Here is a 19318-nt window from a genome sequence, read left to right on the forward strand (position 1 = left end):
CAGTATGCAGCAGAGGCATTATTGGCCCTTTTTTCATTCGAGAAACGGTCACTGGTGCACGTTACGTTGCAATTTTGGAACAATTTGTCACCACACAGCAAGCGTTAGAGGATCGACCAGGTACTGAATAGTTTACGCAAAATGGAGCCCGGCCACATTGGACCGAACAAGTGTTTCGCTTTCTTGAGGAATACTTCAGGAATTGAGTCATTGCTTTGGAATATCCCAAATTTACTGGTGCAGGCATGGATTGGCCTCCATATTCGCCGGATTTGATTCCCTGTGACTTTTTTTTGTGGGACACAGTGAAAGACATGGTCTACCCGAAGCATCCCACCACGCTGGACGAGCTTGAATTGGCGATCTCTGTGGCATGTGAATCCATTTCGATTGAGACACTACGAAATGTGATGGCGAATTTCATTCTTCGTTTGCGCCACCTCTGTAGTGCCAATGGTGAACATTTTGAAAACATTGTGATGTGATTGTTTACAAAGATTGCTTTCATATGATTATTTCACTTATGTGTGCTGATATGAGCTGTACAGCATACAGTGCCATCTGTTAGCAGCTTTTTTAACTATTATTTCAAACTGCTGTATAAACTTCTTACAGCTTTCACAATAAACATACCGTTTACTGTATTCCTCTACTAATCTTTGTTTTTGAGATATTTAATTTTGAAATCAGGGAGCCCTTTTCTGGACACCCGGTATATCAATAGGAGGAATGGCTGCACTTGTCTGTACACCACTGTGTACCACATGAGTTCCACAACCAATGCCTTGTATGCTCATTTAGAGCACACTATTCTGAATAAACACTGATTGTCCCAGCCCTCTTGTAACCACCAAAATTAGTATTGCAGTTATCTGCACGAAACGCAATGATGTTGTCAACTAAATTATGCTTTCGTAAGATGCCTAGGACAAAACTAGCTAATGATTCTTCTGTTTCTCCACCAATGTTTATTTTGTACTGAATAGCTTTGGAAGGAATGAAATATCTAACTACAATTGGGGCTAATTTTAAGCTTTCATGATTTCATGCATCAGCTACCACAGACACATAATTAGCATCTCTAAGTTCTGATTGCACTTCCTGTATTGCATATGGCAATAAAACATTCACTACAATTGACTCGCACTTTGTTCTGCAACAAGTGACTTTCTTCTCAAAATGTTCTGATGAAAAGAGCTGTGCAGCCCACTGAATGGAATGAATGAAACACAAACAGCCCTTCTTCAGCAGTAATGTGTTTATTTTGCTCAGTTTGTAGTTGATTGATACTTACGAAGAACATTATACTACTAAAAGTTCTCAAGGAAATTGCCAACATGTGCTTCTTCTTCTTAATGTGTTGTGTTATACTGACATGTCCACATTGAATGATGAAAATTGAAGGACAAAGTACATACTACATTCATAGATGTTGTGTTTTGCTTCAATAAAGGAAACTCTACTTTAAGCAATGGAAACTTCAGGTTGGAATATCAATAATATTAGGAAAAGGATAGATTGCTACTCTCTATAAAGATGAAACACTGAGTTGCAGACAGGTACAACGAAATGACTGTTACACATTTAGCTTTCGGCCAAAGCCTTCTTCAGAAAAGAAAACACACACATATTCATATAAGCAAGCACATCTCACACGCAACTGCCACATCGAATGAAATCAGTAATCTCGAGTGGGGCAGGGAAGCGGAAAGGACATCAGGTTTTGGGTAGAAGTAGAGAAGAGCACTGCCAGGCAAAGTGTGTGGTGACTAGATGATGACATGAGAAAGCTGCTGTTCCTGTTCTTTTCCACTACTTCCCCCCCCCCCCCCCCTCCCTTCCACACCTTGCAGCCAACTGAATTGCCAGCAGTCTTGAAAAGTCCTTGTACACTCCACTTGACAGCACTCTTCTCTCCCCTCACCCATACCTTGCTATCCCTCCCCATTCCCCGCCCCACTCCACCACTCCATACTAATAATTTCATTTTACATGATAGATGCATTCCGGTCTGAGCTACCCGAGATGGAAGTCACGTGTTTGTGAGGTGTGCTTGCTTGTATGAATGGATGTGCATTTTCTTTTCTGAAGATGGCTTTGGCCAGAAGCTAAATGTGTAGCAGTCTTTTTGTTATACCCTGTCTGCAACTCAATGTGTAATCTTTATGTTAAGCAGCAATCCCTAATAGTGTTCAAACCCTACCTTTAAGAGTTTCGGAGAAGGTACATTTTCTTTTCCCCATATTAACATGCATATGTGTCTTGAACAAAGTGAAAGTAAACAATAGAACTCACTCGCAGAAGCTCACTGTGCCCTCATTGTTAAAAGCTGTTCACTACTTTTTATTGTACTTTCAGTACAAATATGAACACCAAGCAATCTGCAGCTGCTGCCAGTCCATAAGATCTAATGATGTGTAGCTAATTCATATTTGTTACTACAGATAAGCACAACATTTGAACATTAATGTCCTAATAATGAGCTTTCACAACACTTCATTATTTCCATATGTCATTTCTACACAGAAAAATGACCATTACGAAGCTCACACCAGAGTTGTCAACACTGAGCAAGGCAGTGGAAAGTCTTTTCTCCATAACTCTGCTGTCAATGTGTACTTTCCCACTCTGCTCTTGTTACGGGCCAGGAGCCAATAAAACTTAACACCTGAAATGTTGCAGCTAGCATCTGCATTCTCTTCAACATTCAAGTTACACCTGGCTCTCAGTAAGAAAATGTCAAAAACATATGTGACAAAATTGACATTTAAAACAAAAAAAACAGAGAACTAAATGAAAAAGTTAAAGTAAGGGTCTACAGAAAAATGGGACATTTGGTATCTCATTAAAGGTTTCTTGGGACAACTGGACACACAACAAAAAAAGGATCAGTCCTGTTAAAAACTGGATGTCTGGTCACCCTAAATCATCCCAACAGATATAGTTAGTCATTTTACATGACTTCAGCTCCCAATCAAGGTTTTGTTTGTTATTACAATAAACAAGGCTCAAGGTCAAAGAGAAGAGGAGAGGGGGAGGAAATGAACATTGAGAGGGAGAGGAAGTGGGAGGAAATAGGCACAGAGATGGGGAAGGTGGAGATGGAGAGAGAGAGAGCAGGAGGAAGCAGATGTCAGGTATTTTTCATTTGGACTGGTACTTTCTCATACCTTCTCAGCTTCTCTTTTTCTGTTAACTTCACATTACACATTAAAGAGATTGCAATATATAAATATATACACATAGAGCCCTTCTACAAGTGCTCCTGTTTTTATCTATCAAATTATGAATTTAACAGAGGGAAACATTCCACGTGGAAAAAATATATCTAAAAAGAAAGATGATGAGACTTACCAAACAAAAGCGCTGGCAGGTCGATAGACACACAAACAAACACAAATATACACACAAAATTCAAGCTTTCGCAACAAACTGTTGCCTCATCAGGAAAGAGGGAAGGAGAGGGAAAGACGAAAGGATGTGGGTTTTAAGGGAGAGGGTAAGGGGTCATTCCAATCCCGGGAGCGGAAAGACTTACCTTAGGGGGAAAAAAGGACAGGTATACACTCGCACACACACACATATCCATCCACACATACAGACACAAGCAGACATATATGTCTGCTTGTGTCTGTATGTGTGGATGGATATGTGTGTGTGTGCGAGTGTATACCTGTCCTTTTTTCCCCCTAAGGTAAGTCTTTCCGCTCCCGGGATTGGAATGACCCCTTACCCTCTCCCTTAAAACCCACATCCTTTCGTCTTTCCCTCTCCTTCCCTCTTTCCTGATGAGGCAACAGTTTGTTGCGAAAGCTTGAATTTTGTGTGTATATTTGTGTTTGTTTGTGTGTCTATCGACCTGCCAGCGCTTTTGTTTGGTAAGTCTCATCATCTTTCTTTTTAGATAAATTATGAATTTTATTGTTTCAAAACAAATTACCAAAATATATACACACCTCCCCATATCAGGTAAGGAAAATGATGTCTGACATATGACCTCCTCTACTGAACTAGCATTCCAGACTCCACTTGCATTTCACTAACAACATGCCAAATTTCCTGTAACTCGCAGATTTTTCATGGTGTATTGACTTACACCAATGATTTAAGATAACCCCCAAACAGACAAAAATAGTAAGGGGTAAGTCACGTGACTTTAGTGGCCATTGATGGTACATGAGGAGATCTGAAACCATTCACAGAGCAACTCAATTGTTTTGTGGGAAACGTGAACAGGTGGCTCAATCCTGCTGAAATGAAGGCACAAAAACTCCTATCAATACACAGTATCAAGTTCCATTAACTGACACAACTTGTCCTGTCACACCTTCAAGAAAATATGGGCTGATTATAACACCTACACAGCAGACACATCAAACCATCGCATGCCGTGGATGAATTCACAAGTCTTCAATCAACTAGGATTTTTTTATTCTCAGATACACCAGTTCTTTTTTTTCACAAGGTCATTCAATTGGAAGTGTTACTCTGTCTCTAAAGATCATGTTCCTTGCAAAACCACCATCTTCTTGCTGTCTTCTCAGGAACCAGTCAATAAAATGTTACCTTTCCTCATGATCAGCTACTTTCAGCTGCTGTGTTAATTACATTATGTAAGAGTGGTAATGAAGATCACAGTGGAAAGTATAATGTGCTGAAAAAAATCCTACACCCAGGTTTTGAGAAAGGTGAAGAATCGACTTCACTAATAGCCACACTTTCACGAACCACTGCAAGCACAGATTGGCCAGAATGAGGGTATCCAGAATTCTTAATGTTCACTCTTGAACTTGTTTCATCGAACTTTACAATAAGTCTGCAAGTTTTTTGATTCATTTGGTGTTTCATTGCACCCTAGAATCATATGAAGTCATCTCACAGTTGCTGCATTGCACCCTAGAATCATATGAAGACATTTCACAGTTCCTGCATGACTTTCCTGTTCTCATATAATATTTAAACTATTAGCATCCACTGCACAACAGTAAACAGCTCCATGGTTGGACACACAATGAAGAAATGTGAGAAATTTAGACCAAAGCAACAATCAAAATATTTACAGGAATGGAAATGATACTCAACAATGTGCACAAACAAGAATATACCACATGATTAAAAAAAGCTGCACTTTTAGAAGGGCCCTTTAGTTTACAATCCTTTTTGATTCTATAGATCATAACTGTATCTAGTATATTGTAGTCAAGTAAAAAAGATGTCTGGATTTCTCCCCCTTCTCAAATAAAGCACAAATATACTTATAAAACAGTATCTCTTCCCAAGAATCCATGTGTAACACCAGTTATGTCTGCCCAGTGTAATACAAAAAAAATAAAATTTTTAAAGGAATTAAATTATATATGATTGCGTTGTTAAAATGTTCTGTGCTTATTGGTATTCTTTTGGGCATCAGACTTCCTTACATTTTTGTTGAAGCTGCAGGCAGCGGAGGACTCCGGGGACAACGGTGCTTGACATAATCACAAAAATCCTCTTCCTGTAATTTTCCTCTTCACTTACTTCAATAACAAAAATGCTTGATATGGTTCTTTAAAATTGTATTATTCATTCACATGTATAATACATCGAGATCGCAATACTTCATCTCTAAAATTGCACATCCTCATCGTCCTTCTACATATGAGAGAGTTAGACTGTGTCTGTCTAAAACAAAAAACTGTACAACCAATTGAATGAGAAAATGTTTTCATTTGCCTGCACCTTACTGTGCATTCACAATTAATGTCTTTGCCAACCCTCTGGTTACACGATGTTTCAATTTTTTTTATTTATTTATTTATTTTTTTATTTTTTTTATTTATTAATATAAATCTTAATTTTACAGCATCCTGGGGGCCTTTCATCATGTACTCATACACCAGCTCACTGTTTCTGTAAATGCAGGACAGTATGCACTATATGTTCAATTGATTCATCTGCTAATGTAACTTTCCTGCTAAGTTCCGAGTCACGTTGCAAAACTGTTAGCACACTGGACAAACATTCAGTAAGATGAACATTCAAATCCACATCTGATCATCCAGATTGAGGTCTTCCATGATTTCCCTACATGGTCCGAGAAAACACTGGGATGGTTCCTTTGAAATGTCACACACAATTTCTGTCCTCATCCTAAAAACAACCCAAGCTTGTACTCTGATTCAGATGAACTCAATGTCGATGAGACATCAGACCCCGGCTTAGGTCTTTCAGAGCCCTGTCAAATTCTTCTCACAGTATCATATTTCCCATTTCATACTCATCTGCATACTCTTCCTTTTCTACAATATTACCTTCAAGTTCATTTCGTTTGCATAGTCCATCTCTACATTCCTGCCACCTTTCAGCTTTCCCTTCTTTACTTGGTACTTGTTTTCCATCAAGCTCTTGATATTTGAGCAGCTGGTTATCTTTCCTCCAAAGGCCTCTTTAATTCTCCTACACATGGTATCTTATATTACATTTGTCCTCTACCTATTCCTGCTTAACCACTGTGCACTTCCTGTTAATCTCACTTTTTAGATATTTTCATTCTCTTTAGCCTGCTCCACTTGCTGCACTTTTATATTTTCTTCTTCCATCAATTAAATACAGTACCTCCTGTGATATCCAAGGATTTCTAATAGGTCTTGTCTTTTAACTTACTTAATCCTCTGCTGCCTTCATATTTCACCTCTCACAGCAACCCATTCATCTACTGTTGTATTCCTTTCCCCTCTTTGATTCACTCCTTGCCTAATGATTCCTATGAAATTCTCAGTGACCTCTTGTTCTTTCAACTTATCCAGGTCCCATCTCCATAATTTCACAATTTTTTGCAATTTCTTCAGTTTTAATCTGTAGTTCATAAACAATAAATTGTGGTTAGAGTCCACATCTGCCCCTGAACATCTTATAGTTGGTTACAAAAGCCCTGTATTACCATTATATGATCAATCTGAAACCTTCCAGTGTCCCCAGGCCTCTACCACATCTACAACCTTCTTTCATGATTCTTATACCAAGTATTAACAATGATTAAATTACGCTATGAACGAAGTTTTACCAGGCTGCTTCCTCTTTCATTTCTTCCCCCCACTCCATACTCCATACCTGTACTCACCTGACCAGAAGTTCTTTTCCTCCTGTCACCAAACTTCACAAATTCCCACCATATCTAACTTCAATATATCCATTTCCCCTTTGAGGTTTTCTAAATTACCTATCCAATTAAGGAATCTAACATTCCATGCTACAGTTCATAGTCTACTGACAATGACTTCCTCCTGTAGTCCCTGCCCAGAGATCCAAATGGGGGACTATTTTACCTCCAGAATTTTTTACCCAAGAGAATGTCATCACCATTTAACCATAGAGTAGAGCTGCATGCTATTGCTGTGGTGTTCCCCTGCTTTCAGTCATTCACAGTACCACCACAGCAAGGCCATTTTGGCTGGTGTTACAAGGCCAGATCAGTGAAGACCCTGTCCTCTGCAACTACTGAAAAGGCTGCTGCCCATCTTCAAGAATAACGTATTTGTCTGGTCTCTCAATGGATACCCCTTTACTGAGGTTGCACATAAGGTATGGCTATCTGTATCATTGAGGCACGCAAGGCAACCCAACATGGCAAGGTCCATTGTTCATGGGCGTTAAGTGTATATAATTTCAGTAGACAATTAGCAATTTTTTAATAACTTGCAATAAATATTTTATTTTCTATTTGGAACACAATTCATTTTCCTTCAACTCTTTCCTGTCTTTCTTATAGATGAAGGAACTATGGTTCTAAAAATTAGCATTTGTGGTTTTTTCCTCAACTTTCTCTGTTAAATGACATACTTATTTGACTGTAGATTCATTTTGGATATTACTTTAATTATAAATAGTTTAGTCACTGGTGAGACTAGTTACTGACGTGGAGATCTAAAGTTTAATTTTCACTGACCATCCCTGTTTTATCCATACTGTAAGGTACTCCAAACAAGAACCTACATGATTTTTAAATGTGACACTTATGAATGGCAGTAGTGTGCTAACCATATATTCTTCCAAAATTGCCACAAAATTTTCTCTTCCTGTGCAAGAAGAATCTGTTGTGGTTGGAGTAAATTGATCCACTGCACAGGTTTATTATTTTAGGTACTTTATTGTTATTTAAACTACTATCAATTTAACCATAAATTTAAGCAAATACACAAAAGCATATGTATCTCTCATTATTACAGTATCACATTATCAATCATTCTGTTGACTATATTAACATTTTTAAAACAATTTGTACTTTCAAACCTCTATAAGCATGTACAATGAAAAGTATGCTCAGATGTGGGAAAATATGTTTCAGTAATGAATACATGGCAATTTTTTTTAAAAAAAGTTGCATATTATTGAACTGAGAAATTTTGGACTGGACTCTATGTTACTCTCATATTACATTCTGTAGTGTATTTACAATGAACATCGGACGTACACACTATCACTAATTATACACTCCTGGAAATGGAAAAAAGAACACATTGACACCGGTGTGTCAGACCCACCATACTTGATCCGGACACTGCGAGAGGGCTGTACAAGCAATGATCACACGCACGGCACAGCGGACACACCAGGAACCGTGGTCTTGGCCGTCGAATGGCGCTAGCTGCGCAGCATTTGTGCACCGCCGCCGTCAGTGTCAGCCAGTTTGCCGTGGCATACGGAGCTCCATCGCAGTCTTTAACACTGGTAGCATGCCGCGACAGCGTGGACGTGAACCGCATGTGCAGTTGACGGACTTTGAGCGAGGGCATATAATGGGCATGCGGAAGGCCGGGTGGACGTACCGCCGAATTGCTCAACACGTGGGGCATGAGGTCTCCATAGTACATCGATGTTGTCGCCAGTGGTCGGCGGAAGGTGCATGTGCCCATCGACCTGGGACCGGACCGCAGCGACGCACGGATGCACGCCAAGACCGTAGGATCCTACGCAGTGCCGTAGGGGACCGCACCGCCACTTCCCAGCAAATTAGGGACACTGTTGCTCCTGGGGTATCGGCAAGGACAATTCGCAACCGTCTCCATGAAGCTGGGCTACGGTCCCGCACACCGTTAGGCCGTCTTCCGCTCACGCCCCAACATCGTGCAGCCCGCCTCCAGTGGTGTCGCGACAGGCGTGAATGGAGGGACGAATGGAGACGTGTCGTCTTCAGCGATGAGAGTCGCTTCTGCCTTGGTGCCAATGATGGTCGTATGCGTGTTTGGCGCCGTGCAGGTGAGCGCCACAATCAGGACTGCAAACGACCGAGGCACACAGGGCCAACACCCGGCATCATGGTGTGGGGAGCGATCTCCTACACTGGCCGTACACCACTGGTGATCGTCGAGGGGACACTGAATAGTGCACGGTACATCCAAACCGTCATCGAACCCATCGTTCTACCATTCCTAGACCGGCAAGGGAACTTGCTGTTCCAACAGGACAATGCACGTCCGCATGTATCCCGTGCCACCCAACGTGCTCTAGAAGGTGTAAGTCAACTACCCTGGCCAGCAAGATCTCCGGATCTGTCCCCCATTGAGCATGTTTGGGACTGGATGAAGCGTCGTCTCACGCGGTCTGCACGTCCAGCACGAACGCTGGTCCAACTGAGGCGCCAGGTGGAAATGGCATGGCAAGCCGTTCCAGAGAACTACATCCAGCATCTCTACGATCGTCTCCATGGGAGAATAGCAGCCTGCATTGCTGCGAAAGGTGGATATACACTGTACTAGTGCCGACATTGTGCATGCTCTGTTGCCTGTGTCTATGTGCCTGTGGTTCTGTCAGTGTGATCATGTGATGTATCTGACCCCAGGAATGTGTCAATAAAGTTTCCCCTTCCTGGGACAATGAATTCACGGTGTTCTTATTTCAATTTCCAGGAGTGTATTTACAGACATGTCACGTACATTAGATGCAAGTGGTTTCTGCTTCACATATAGTTCACACCAAATGCTGTAGCAACTAAATATCAGTGTTAGTATAATGCTGCTCTCAGTTTTAGAGTCCACCTCACTGTTTAGTGCCATTACTATCATAGTGTTTACGAAATAGTGTCAATACATTATTAATGGATCATTAGGTGATAAAAATATCTACTTGAATGAAAGATCATGAATGATACTATTCTCTTACCTGCAGTCAGTGGGACACAGTTTCTCCCTCATTCCTTCTTCCATTTCATTCAAGGACATGGCAAACAAAGTGAACTGGTAGTACTGTCACAAAAGAAAGAAAATTAATAATATCAATAGCACTAGTAATAACAATAGTACTACTACCACTACCAACAACAACAACAAAAACAACTGCTATAGGCACGTAGAAAATTTGCACATTATGACTTGCATGAATATCATACCAAAAGCCTCATTTGATTTATGAATTAATACAGTTATTTCACATATTCATATGCTCTATTGTTTGTGAAAACTGCAAAACTGTGGTAAAAACATGTCTTCAACTCACATAGGCTTTGAAGGCATGCTGGGAATTTCATTCCAGAAAGTGCCTATCCAAGCTTGCAACTGAGTTACATTAGTCTGAGATGAAAATCAAAAACGGGGTTGAGAATCACCAAAGCAATACATCTAGTGAATGGGCTGGTCAAGTGAGAAGAGGAACCTCAAATGCAAGTCACAAGTCTGGAATGTGGCTGAGCTGTTGTCATGCAGTTCAGAAAAGCTACCAAAAAAGATTACCACATTCTGCTCTACAGCTCTGTAAATGGAGTGACCGGTACTGAGAATACAAAATGAACTAACTGGGTGACAGAAGTATCCAGTGTCAACCTAAATCAATGCCAGGAGCTCATTTGGGATGGCTCCATCTAATGAATTTTGGAATACTATATTCATCTATGTAACATTTTAAATGTTCTCATCCAACATTATTATCCAAACTGAAGTAAATTTCATAGTCTGCTCCTGGTCCACAGTTAACTTTCTGTATTCATGTGCTGGCTACAGCTGAAGATATTTTGTTTGTATCCAATGGATCCCCACCTCTCTGAGACTGCAGATTTGTGTGCAAGTTGCGTGTGTGTGTGTGTGTTTCTCTGCTGAGACTGCAGATTTGTGTGCAAGTTGCGCGTGTGTGTGTGTGTGTGTGTGTGTGTGTGTGTGTGTGTGTGTGTGTGTGTGTGTGTGTTTCTCTGCTGCTGACAAAGGCCTTATGGCCGAAAGCTATGATTGTGTGAATCTTTTTATTGTGCCTATCGTCGCTCAGCATCTCAGCTATATGGTGAGTAGCAACTTTGCTTCTCTCATATTGTTATATTCCATCCTGGATTTTCCATTGTTTGAATCCCAAGCATAGGATTATATGCACAAATTCATACGTACAGCATGTTATGGTCACCTGCAGGAACTAGGCAATGACCCACCTTAGACAATGCTCCTATATTGTGCCACCACTTAGATGAGTTGACTGATAGTTTGTGGTGAGGTCACACACTGTATTTTAGAAGCAAGTCACTCCTTGTCTAGTTGCCTTCACTCTATCCATTCAGACACATCACTGTAGTATCATTACATCCCATGGAGCTGCAGTGTCCCAATATAACAAACCACACTCATGAAGAGTGTGTTCGGACTGTAACAGGAGATGAGTAGTAACTCAAGCAACCTTTATGACTGACAGAAACACACTCAATGCCCCTCTACATACATAGGTGCCACTCATTCAGGCATTCAGGAGGTCACAGGGGGAGGGGGAAAGGGGGGGGGGGGCTTTTTACCATGCACATGCATGCCCTCACACACACACACACACACACACACACACACACACACACACACACACACACACAGCTGCAACAAGAGATGGGTTATGTTTGCTGATTATGAACTACTAATTCATTGCCACCTTTCCCTTGGTTGTCACACACTTTTTCTTCCATTTGGTTGCTGCTCAGGCATTATCTCATACAATAGTCCTCCAATCACATAGTGAGTTGAGACCATTATTTGCTACAATTTACACTATTATCAACCATAACACAGGTTTGCCTTCTGTTTCAGACTTTGCAGTTTTTTATGCAGTCTAGTCTCATACATTCCTTAACTCAGTATTTCATTTCTAGGATTTTACTTTTCTAACTTGTTGTTTTTCTCCATGTTTTATTACCAGCAAAAATGAAAACATAGCCACTGTTTTATTAAATTTTATTTCATCTTTTTTACACTGTAATCTCAGACTTCTTGTAACTTTAAAGTTAGTAAATTTGTTCCAACATTCTTACTGCAATTGTGTGTAACATTATGTGCCCGTTATTTACTTTTTCTGTGATATGAAGTCTATATATGATGTAGGAGGCAAAAAAGATGAAGACTAGTTGTTAATCACACTGCAATCTGCTCGAAAGCTATCTATAAAACTTCAGACTGAACAAAAGCTGAAAAGATTGAAGGATAACATATTCAAACACAATTTTGATCTAATAAAATTTCTGGCTTGATATGTGCTGAGTAGGTCACAACATATTTAGGAGTTTTCAGGGTTTTATCGTCAGTAAAGAGAAAAAGTGTTAGCTTCATAACTCTGCATGCTCAAATTTTCCATTTCTTAACTGAATCATTTAAAAAAATAACTGAATAAAATAAAAAATTTAAGAAAAAATAGGAAAATCTTTCTTCAGCATCCTGATTAATAGTAATCAACTCAGTATCATCACCATCATCAATCATCATCAACTGATAAAAACAGTGGCATTTTTGTACATTGATTTGAAGATAAATGATAAAATTTCAAAGTTGATGAAATTTCAAAGTTGGTCCCTATTTCCATTTTTGTTTACCTTTCCTTGATTATTGAAACATATTTCTACTGGCTAATTTCTTATTCTTACACTTAAATCTTCTTTCAATTACTACATAGTTATTTTTATTCACAGAATTACATGCATTCATCATGAATTTGTAGGTTAGACCTTAATTTCCCCCCTCTTCATTAACGTAATTTAAAGCAATAGTTTGGAAAACAAAAAAGACCTTGTAAATTGCAAGACCATGTAAGTTGAACAGCAATGAAAAAATAAACTATGGAACTTTAATACTTCTCATACTTCATTTATGAATGGAATGCCCTACTAAACAATTACTGCAGAATCCAGTAATACAGTAAAATGTAAAAAAATACTTAGTACTACATGCAGATTTTACAATGAGGTGTGACTTACATCTGCTGCATTTTCTGGTCGTGGGTCAGCCTCCCACATGGTTACTGAATTAGGAATATCAATGGAGTAGGTGGAATCACATTTTGGAATATCTCCATCCACTGGTTCAGGTATTGGACATCCATCATCAGCACTAAAGCTTGCCTGATGAGATATATAAAACTATGAGTTCATTACACTAAAAACAATGAAACAGACATTGCAAAGTCCAACAATCATACCTCAGACTGTGAGTTGCTTTTAAATGGCCCAACTTTTAAACTGTTGAGCTTAGCTAAAACTTTTTTTGGAGTATTTGATGGGCTATCTGTAGGTGTAGATCCCTTTCCTTTATCGCCATCTCTTCTGAGAATGAAATGAGGAAAATGATTAATAATTCTTGAAATCAACTTCACTCCACTTAAGATACAAGAGTACATAGAATTAATTAATAGCATGTACAAAAGATCAGTTCACTTGACTATAAAATAATGCTACTACAGAATACAACCCAAACCTTAACCTAAAACAAATACCACAAGTACAGAAATACATGTTGTGTAGAAGCTGATACAGATAGGGTTCTTAGATGGCGATTTTGAAATGTCTTTAGTCAATGCATCAAATGTTTCTTTCTCCCATTTTACATTATCTTAAATATGGTAACTGGTGAGGAAATTCTTTAAACATGCAGTAGATTATATAGCACCAATTGTTGTTGCAAGGAACATGAGCAGAATGTAAACAAAGTCAATTATGACTCACCTCATTGGAGTGCACTGGTTACAAACAACGGATTTATGCTCATTTTCTGAATTATACTCAAATGATTTACCAAGGATCTAGTACACAACAACCGTCAACCATCAGTTTCAGTATCTCAGTTATTTGGAGTGACCATGAAGTCAGTAACCTGTGTATTTCACACAGTCTTGCCAAACTTTTTATTTCTGAAGCCAGCACAAAACTGACATCACTAATGAGTGTAATTAACATAACTGCTTATTTCACTTTCACTGTTGATAGCTCTGTCATACAGGCTGACAATAGGTTCCAACAAAGAGGCACCACCAAACTGCCCAAAATGATTCAAGATGTTTTTACTTATTGAAATTACTGCCTTTAATCTACAACTTATGTGATATCTCTTCATACAGACCTCCGTTTACACTCTTGTTGCCATCTTGTTGCCAATGCGGATGTATGTGCCATACATTATTTTGTTTTAGTTTGCAGTAACAATATAATGTATTTTAATGGAATGTAGTCAAATTAAATCGGGTGATGCTGAGGGAATTAGATTAGGAAATGCGACACTTAAAGTAGTAAATGAGTTTTGCTATTTGGGGAGCAAAATAACTGATGATGGTCGAAGTAGAGAGGATATAAAATGTAGACTGCCAATGGCAAGGAAAGCGTTTCTGAAGAAGAGAAATTTGCTAACATCGAGTATAGATTTAAGTGTCAGGAAGTCATTTATGAAAGTATTTTTATGGAGTGTCGCCATGTATGGAAGTGAAATGTGGACGATAAATAGTTTAGACAAAAAGAGAATAGAAGCTTTCGAAATGTGGTGCTACAGAAGAATGCTGATGATTAGATGGGTAGATCACATAACTTATGAAGAGATATTGAATAGAATTGGGGAGAAGAGAAATTTGTGGCACAACTTGACTAGAAGAAGGGATCAGTTGGTAGGCCACATTCTGAGGCATCAAGGGATCACCAATTTAGTATTGGAGGGCAGCGTGGAGGGTAAAAATCGTAGAGGAAGACCAAGAGATGAATGCATTAAACAGATTCAGAAGGATGTAGGTTGCAGTAAGTACTGGGAGATGAAGAAGCTTGCACAGAATAGAGTAGCATGGAGAGCTGCATCAAACCAATCTCTGGACTGAAGACCACATCAACAACACAACAATAATACTCCATCATATATCAGTTCCAACGTTACTTAAATGATGTCACCATCATCCTTCTTCTTCTTCCTCTTTACTGAAGGCAGTTTGGTGTATCACCATGCCTGTTCTGATAAAATGCTTCTTATTGCAATCATGATTAAATTTCAGTCTCAAAAAGTTGTAAAATTTTTCTGGCTATTTATTTGTTGAATACCACTATAGTGGCCTATTTTTGTACCCATCTACGCTGCTGTCTTTTACATAGATTACAACTTTGCCATCCTTCTGATCACTTTTCCCTCAGTGTTTGTTTTACGTATGGAACAAAGTTGAGTCTCAAGATTGCATTGTTATTCTCACCAGATTCTCTTACATCTTAACTACAAGTTGAGCCCTTCAGATGTAAACTATCACAGTAAACACATTTGGTGTTATAAAAGTCTACAATTCCTGTATGTTATGACCAGTCCATTAAATAAAAAGGGCTCTACTGCCAGATTAACTTCAGCCAATATCAATGCCACTAAATCTGTACAGAAGATGCACACACCTCTCATAATCTAATATTATTTATATCTGTCAATATTCTATTTCCGAAAAATTATTTATTGCAAGCAAGAGTCTGAAAGAGGGACAAAATATTTACAAGGCCTCACAGAGCAATTATTTATTACCATATCACTTTACATATACTTAAGAGGTCCTATATACCCTCTGAGGATGGTACTCATGTAACTGTCCACACTATATGGTTTTGTGAATACACTCTCATACCACCCATTACTTGCAAGTGAGACACTGAAGCCAATGTACTTATTCAAGAAATACTACCATTATTAATTTCAAATGTCTTCTATATGACGCAAGAGGAAGTTCTACAGGTTGACAAAGAACTTCACTGTTTAATAACCCAGGCCAAGACACAAGCTCCGTGCCGTGTGCAGGGTGTGCATTGCAGCCACCCAATGAAGCATTTCACCATCATATCAGAGTCCTCAATAGCTACCTGGTTCTCCAGGCAATGACCATCATTAAGGAAGTTTCGATGGCACTGACTTATGCAGCAGTATTTGTCTTCTGCATTAACAGACCCACTTCAGCCAAGGAGGTCATCAGCACTGTTGGGGTCAGCATCAACACCTGCCATGTGTAGATCCCTTCTGTAGAGTCACTGAAATTTTTCAAGCCAGGTTATGAACCAACAACTACTGCCTGATGGTCTTGCTATCAAGTTGCCTTCATTCTGTCACTGTCTCCGCAAGGCCACCTGCCAGAATCCTATCACTGCCTCGCAGTCAAGGTATAAACTTCGATCCACCCAGCTTCATGCTGCTGGGGTCCAACACTGCAAGAAACAGGCACTAGCAATCAGTCTGGGGTTCATCACCCTGAGCATCATCACCATCTTCTGCTACACTGGCCAGCAGCCAGCCTTGCTCCAGCCATCCAAACCCAGGATGCTGTCACTCTATCCTGATTCAGCAACACCACGCCATTCACTACCAGGTCTCTCTTCGAGAAACATTTACACTGGCACATCTACAGAGGCACGTCTGGGTACGGGGTTCAATGTTCGTCACCTGTCATCTGCAGGCATGCTGTCCTACATCTGTTTTTTATGGTTAACAATAAAGAATTTTGACAACATCTAGCTGCCTTCATTGTCTATTTTTGCACCCACCTCCAAGAACAGCCACTCACTCACTCCCTCCATCCATCCCAACATGTTTACATTTTAAGTGAGAAGAAGAGATGTTGCAGGCTGAAATGGTGAATCAATGTAGGGCAAAAAAGGCAGTTTATTGGACCTGTACAGTTGGTTTTGCTCTTCCTTTCTTTTCTGCTAGTGTACATCACACACTTTGGGTTGTAGATGGGCAAAATGTCTTTCAGTGGAAAATTATCAACCCAGAAAGCAATTCAGCATTTTCTGGATCAGGCAGCTCAGTTTCGAGGCCATAATGTGGAGATCGTTAGGATAGTAGAATGGTTAAAGCAGGAAAGAAGGGAAGGTCAACTCCTAGTAACCCCTACCTCTCCTTCACGCTAATACTGACTCATTGGTTGCCCAGTCAACCCCCGATAGCTGAGTGGTCAGCACGGCAGAATGTCAATCCTAAGGGCCCCGAGTTCGATTCCCGGCTGGGTCGGAGATTTTCTCCACTCAGGGACTGGGTGTTGTGTTGTCCTAATCATCATCATTTCATCCCCATTGATGTGCAAGTCACGGAAGTGGCGTCAAATCAAAAGACTTGCACCCGGCGAACGGTCTACCCGACGGGAGGCCCTAGTCACACGACATATACATTTTTTTACTGGTTGCCCAAATATCTGGAGAACATATTTTTATTTTCTTTGATAATCTGCATACAGCCACAAATTTAGGGAACTGGTACGACAAGCAGTTGTTACAAGTGGTCTGCCTGAAATTAGCATGGGCTGCAAAAGGTTGCAGTGCTTCGAGAATTTCTGTGTAAATTCTAGAACCACTCGGCCTTCCACCATCTTGAACACCCAATATTTTAGTTGTGAGAGGAAGAAAGGAACACCATTTGCTGTGCATCACCTATCTGCGTGTGCAGGTTTGAAATTTATTGTGAGATAACTGTAGACGTGGCAATCGAATGGCACCAACAAGTGTTTGCCGGTCACGCCATGCAAGCTGTAGTGAAAGAACAATGAGTGTTTATGTATTCTGTGCTGTTTTATAACTTTGACTATTGTAGTGAAAAAAAAGAACAGTTGAGATATTATTAATTAATGCTCATCTTGGACCTGGAGAGGATAAGATGTGTATTCAGATTCAGGATGAGAACGGACTTGGTTTTTAAGCCAACTTTCTCTTATGCGTAAATGAACTTTGTTTCTAACCTTTGGATACGCGAGGAGACTTACTTGACAGTGTTTGTTTATGTGGAGAATGAGATTTGTAAAAGTTTTGATGTTTGAAATTACATTGTTAGGTGAAGCAAAAGATACTGCGTATGTCTGCTTTTTTACAAGTATAAAGAGTCTTGAGAAATTCCTGTTCCTAGCAAATATACTTCAGAGATGAAGAGAATAGGAGGTTACAGCAGCAAGCTAACCAGCAAGGAAAGTCGGCTGACCATCTCAAGTAAGTCGTATCGTTAAGGTAGTGGGAGTTTACACACGTACCTCACCACTTTAATTTGTCCAAAGCATTAGAAGGTGCAAGATGTTCAGTCCTGTGAGGACTTACGGGTAGGGTTAGTAGAGTGTTACAGAAAGAAAAATACATCTAGACATTTATCACAAAAAGTTAAATAGCATAGTTCAAAAACAAGGGGAATCAGTAGAAAGATTTTTAGATCATACGAGGAACAGCAATATTAATTGTACATGGACATTTCGTGGTGTGCAGTTGCAGATGTAGTGGCTCTAAAGCTAAGTCCTGACAAAGTTGTTTGTGCACAGTTATTCAGTTATTAAATTTAGTAGTTTCCAACAGTGTCTCATGCTGTTTCTGGTGAAATAACAGTTTAATAAACTTTCAGAAACTTTTGGCCACTGTGTTTTTTTAGAGTTGTTGGTGCATTGAAGTCATTTATTAAATGTAAGATGTTAGTTTTCAGCTGACATTTCTTATTGTTTGTAGTGAAATATTTCAGTAAAACTTTCATATGCTGTGTTTAATTTTGTTGAATGTTCCAGTGGTTGCTTGAATTTTTGGTTTTAGATAGGAAATTGTGTGGAGTTTTTGTGGTATTAGTATTGGTTGTGGTTTAGTAGTAATAACAAAAGTAGTTGCTTTCTTATTAGACAGCAAAATTCGAGGTCACTATTGTTAGTTCTTTACATAGTTCTACTGTTGTATTCGAACTTAAGTAACACAGACATATATTTTTTTCGGTAACTGTTAAAATTTTACCACGAGTGAGAAGTAGGTTATGTTGTAGGTTTGTGAGTAGTGGGTTACGGTGTGAGATTTGGTGAAAGTATTTTCATTGGGTCAAATGCAGTGGGGAAGCCATTGGGCATTATAGTGAGATCTTCTCCTGGAAATGCTGAACTTGTAGCAGAAATAAGTTAACAGAGGAGCAGGAGCTTAAGTTGTATGTCCCTCAGATGCAGTTACAAGATGCAAAGGAGGAATTAGAAAGGCTGAGGAGGGTGAAGGGTGGAGGGGAACAAGAACTGGCAGCTCGTAAGAAGGCAGCTAGGAAGAGGAGATATTCAGGTTGTACTTTGCTTATAACCAATAGATTTGACCAACTGTCAGAGTTGAGCGGAGAGGAGC

At 39.6% G+C, this 19318-nt stretch overlaps 1 protein-coding gene across 1 annotated transcript in view; it reads right to left on the reverse strand.

The window, feature by feature from the left end:
- LOC126194829 (oxysterol-binding protein-related protein 1-like) overlaps positions 1-19318 on the reverse strand; it is a 424899-nt gene that overhangs the window by 18461 nt on the left and 387120 nt on the right. The window contains exons 20-22 of the mRNA XM_049933164.1: positions 13402-13525; positions 13181-13324; positions 10138-10220 (exon numbers count right to left, since the gene is read on the reverse strand). Of these exons, the coding sequence (XP_049789121.1) occupies positions 10138-10220; positions 13181-13324; positions 13402-13525 (351 nt within the window). The remainder of the gene's footprint in view (positions 1-10137; positions 10221-13180; positions 13325-13401; positions 13526-19318) is intronic.

The sequence above is a fragment of the Schistocerca nitens genome, chromosome 1, assembly GCF_023898315.1.
Source record: "Schistocerca nitens isolate TAMUIC-IGC-003100 chromosome 1, iqSchNite1.1, whole genome shotgun sequence".
NCBI classification, from domain to species: Eukaryota; Metazoa; Arthropoda; class Insecta; order Orthoptera; family Acrididae; genus Schistocerca; species Schistocerca nitens.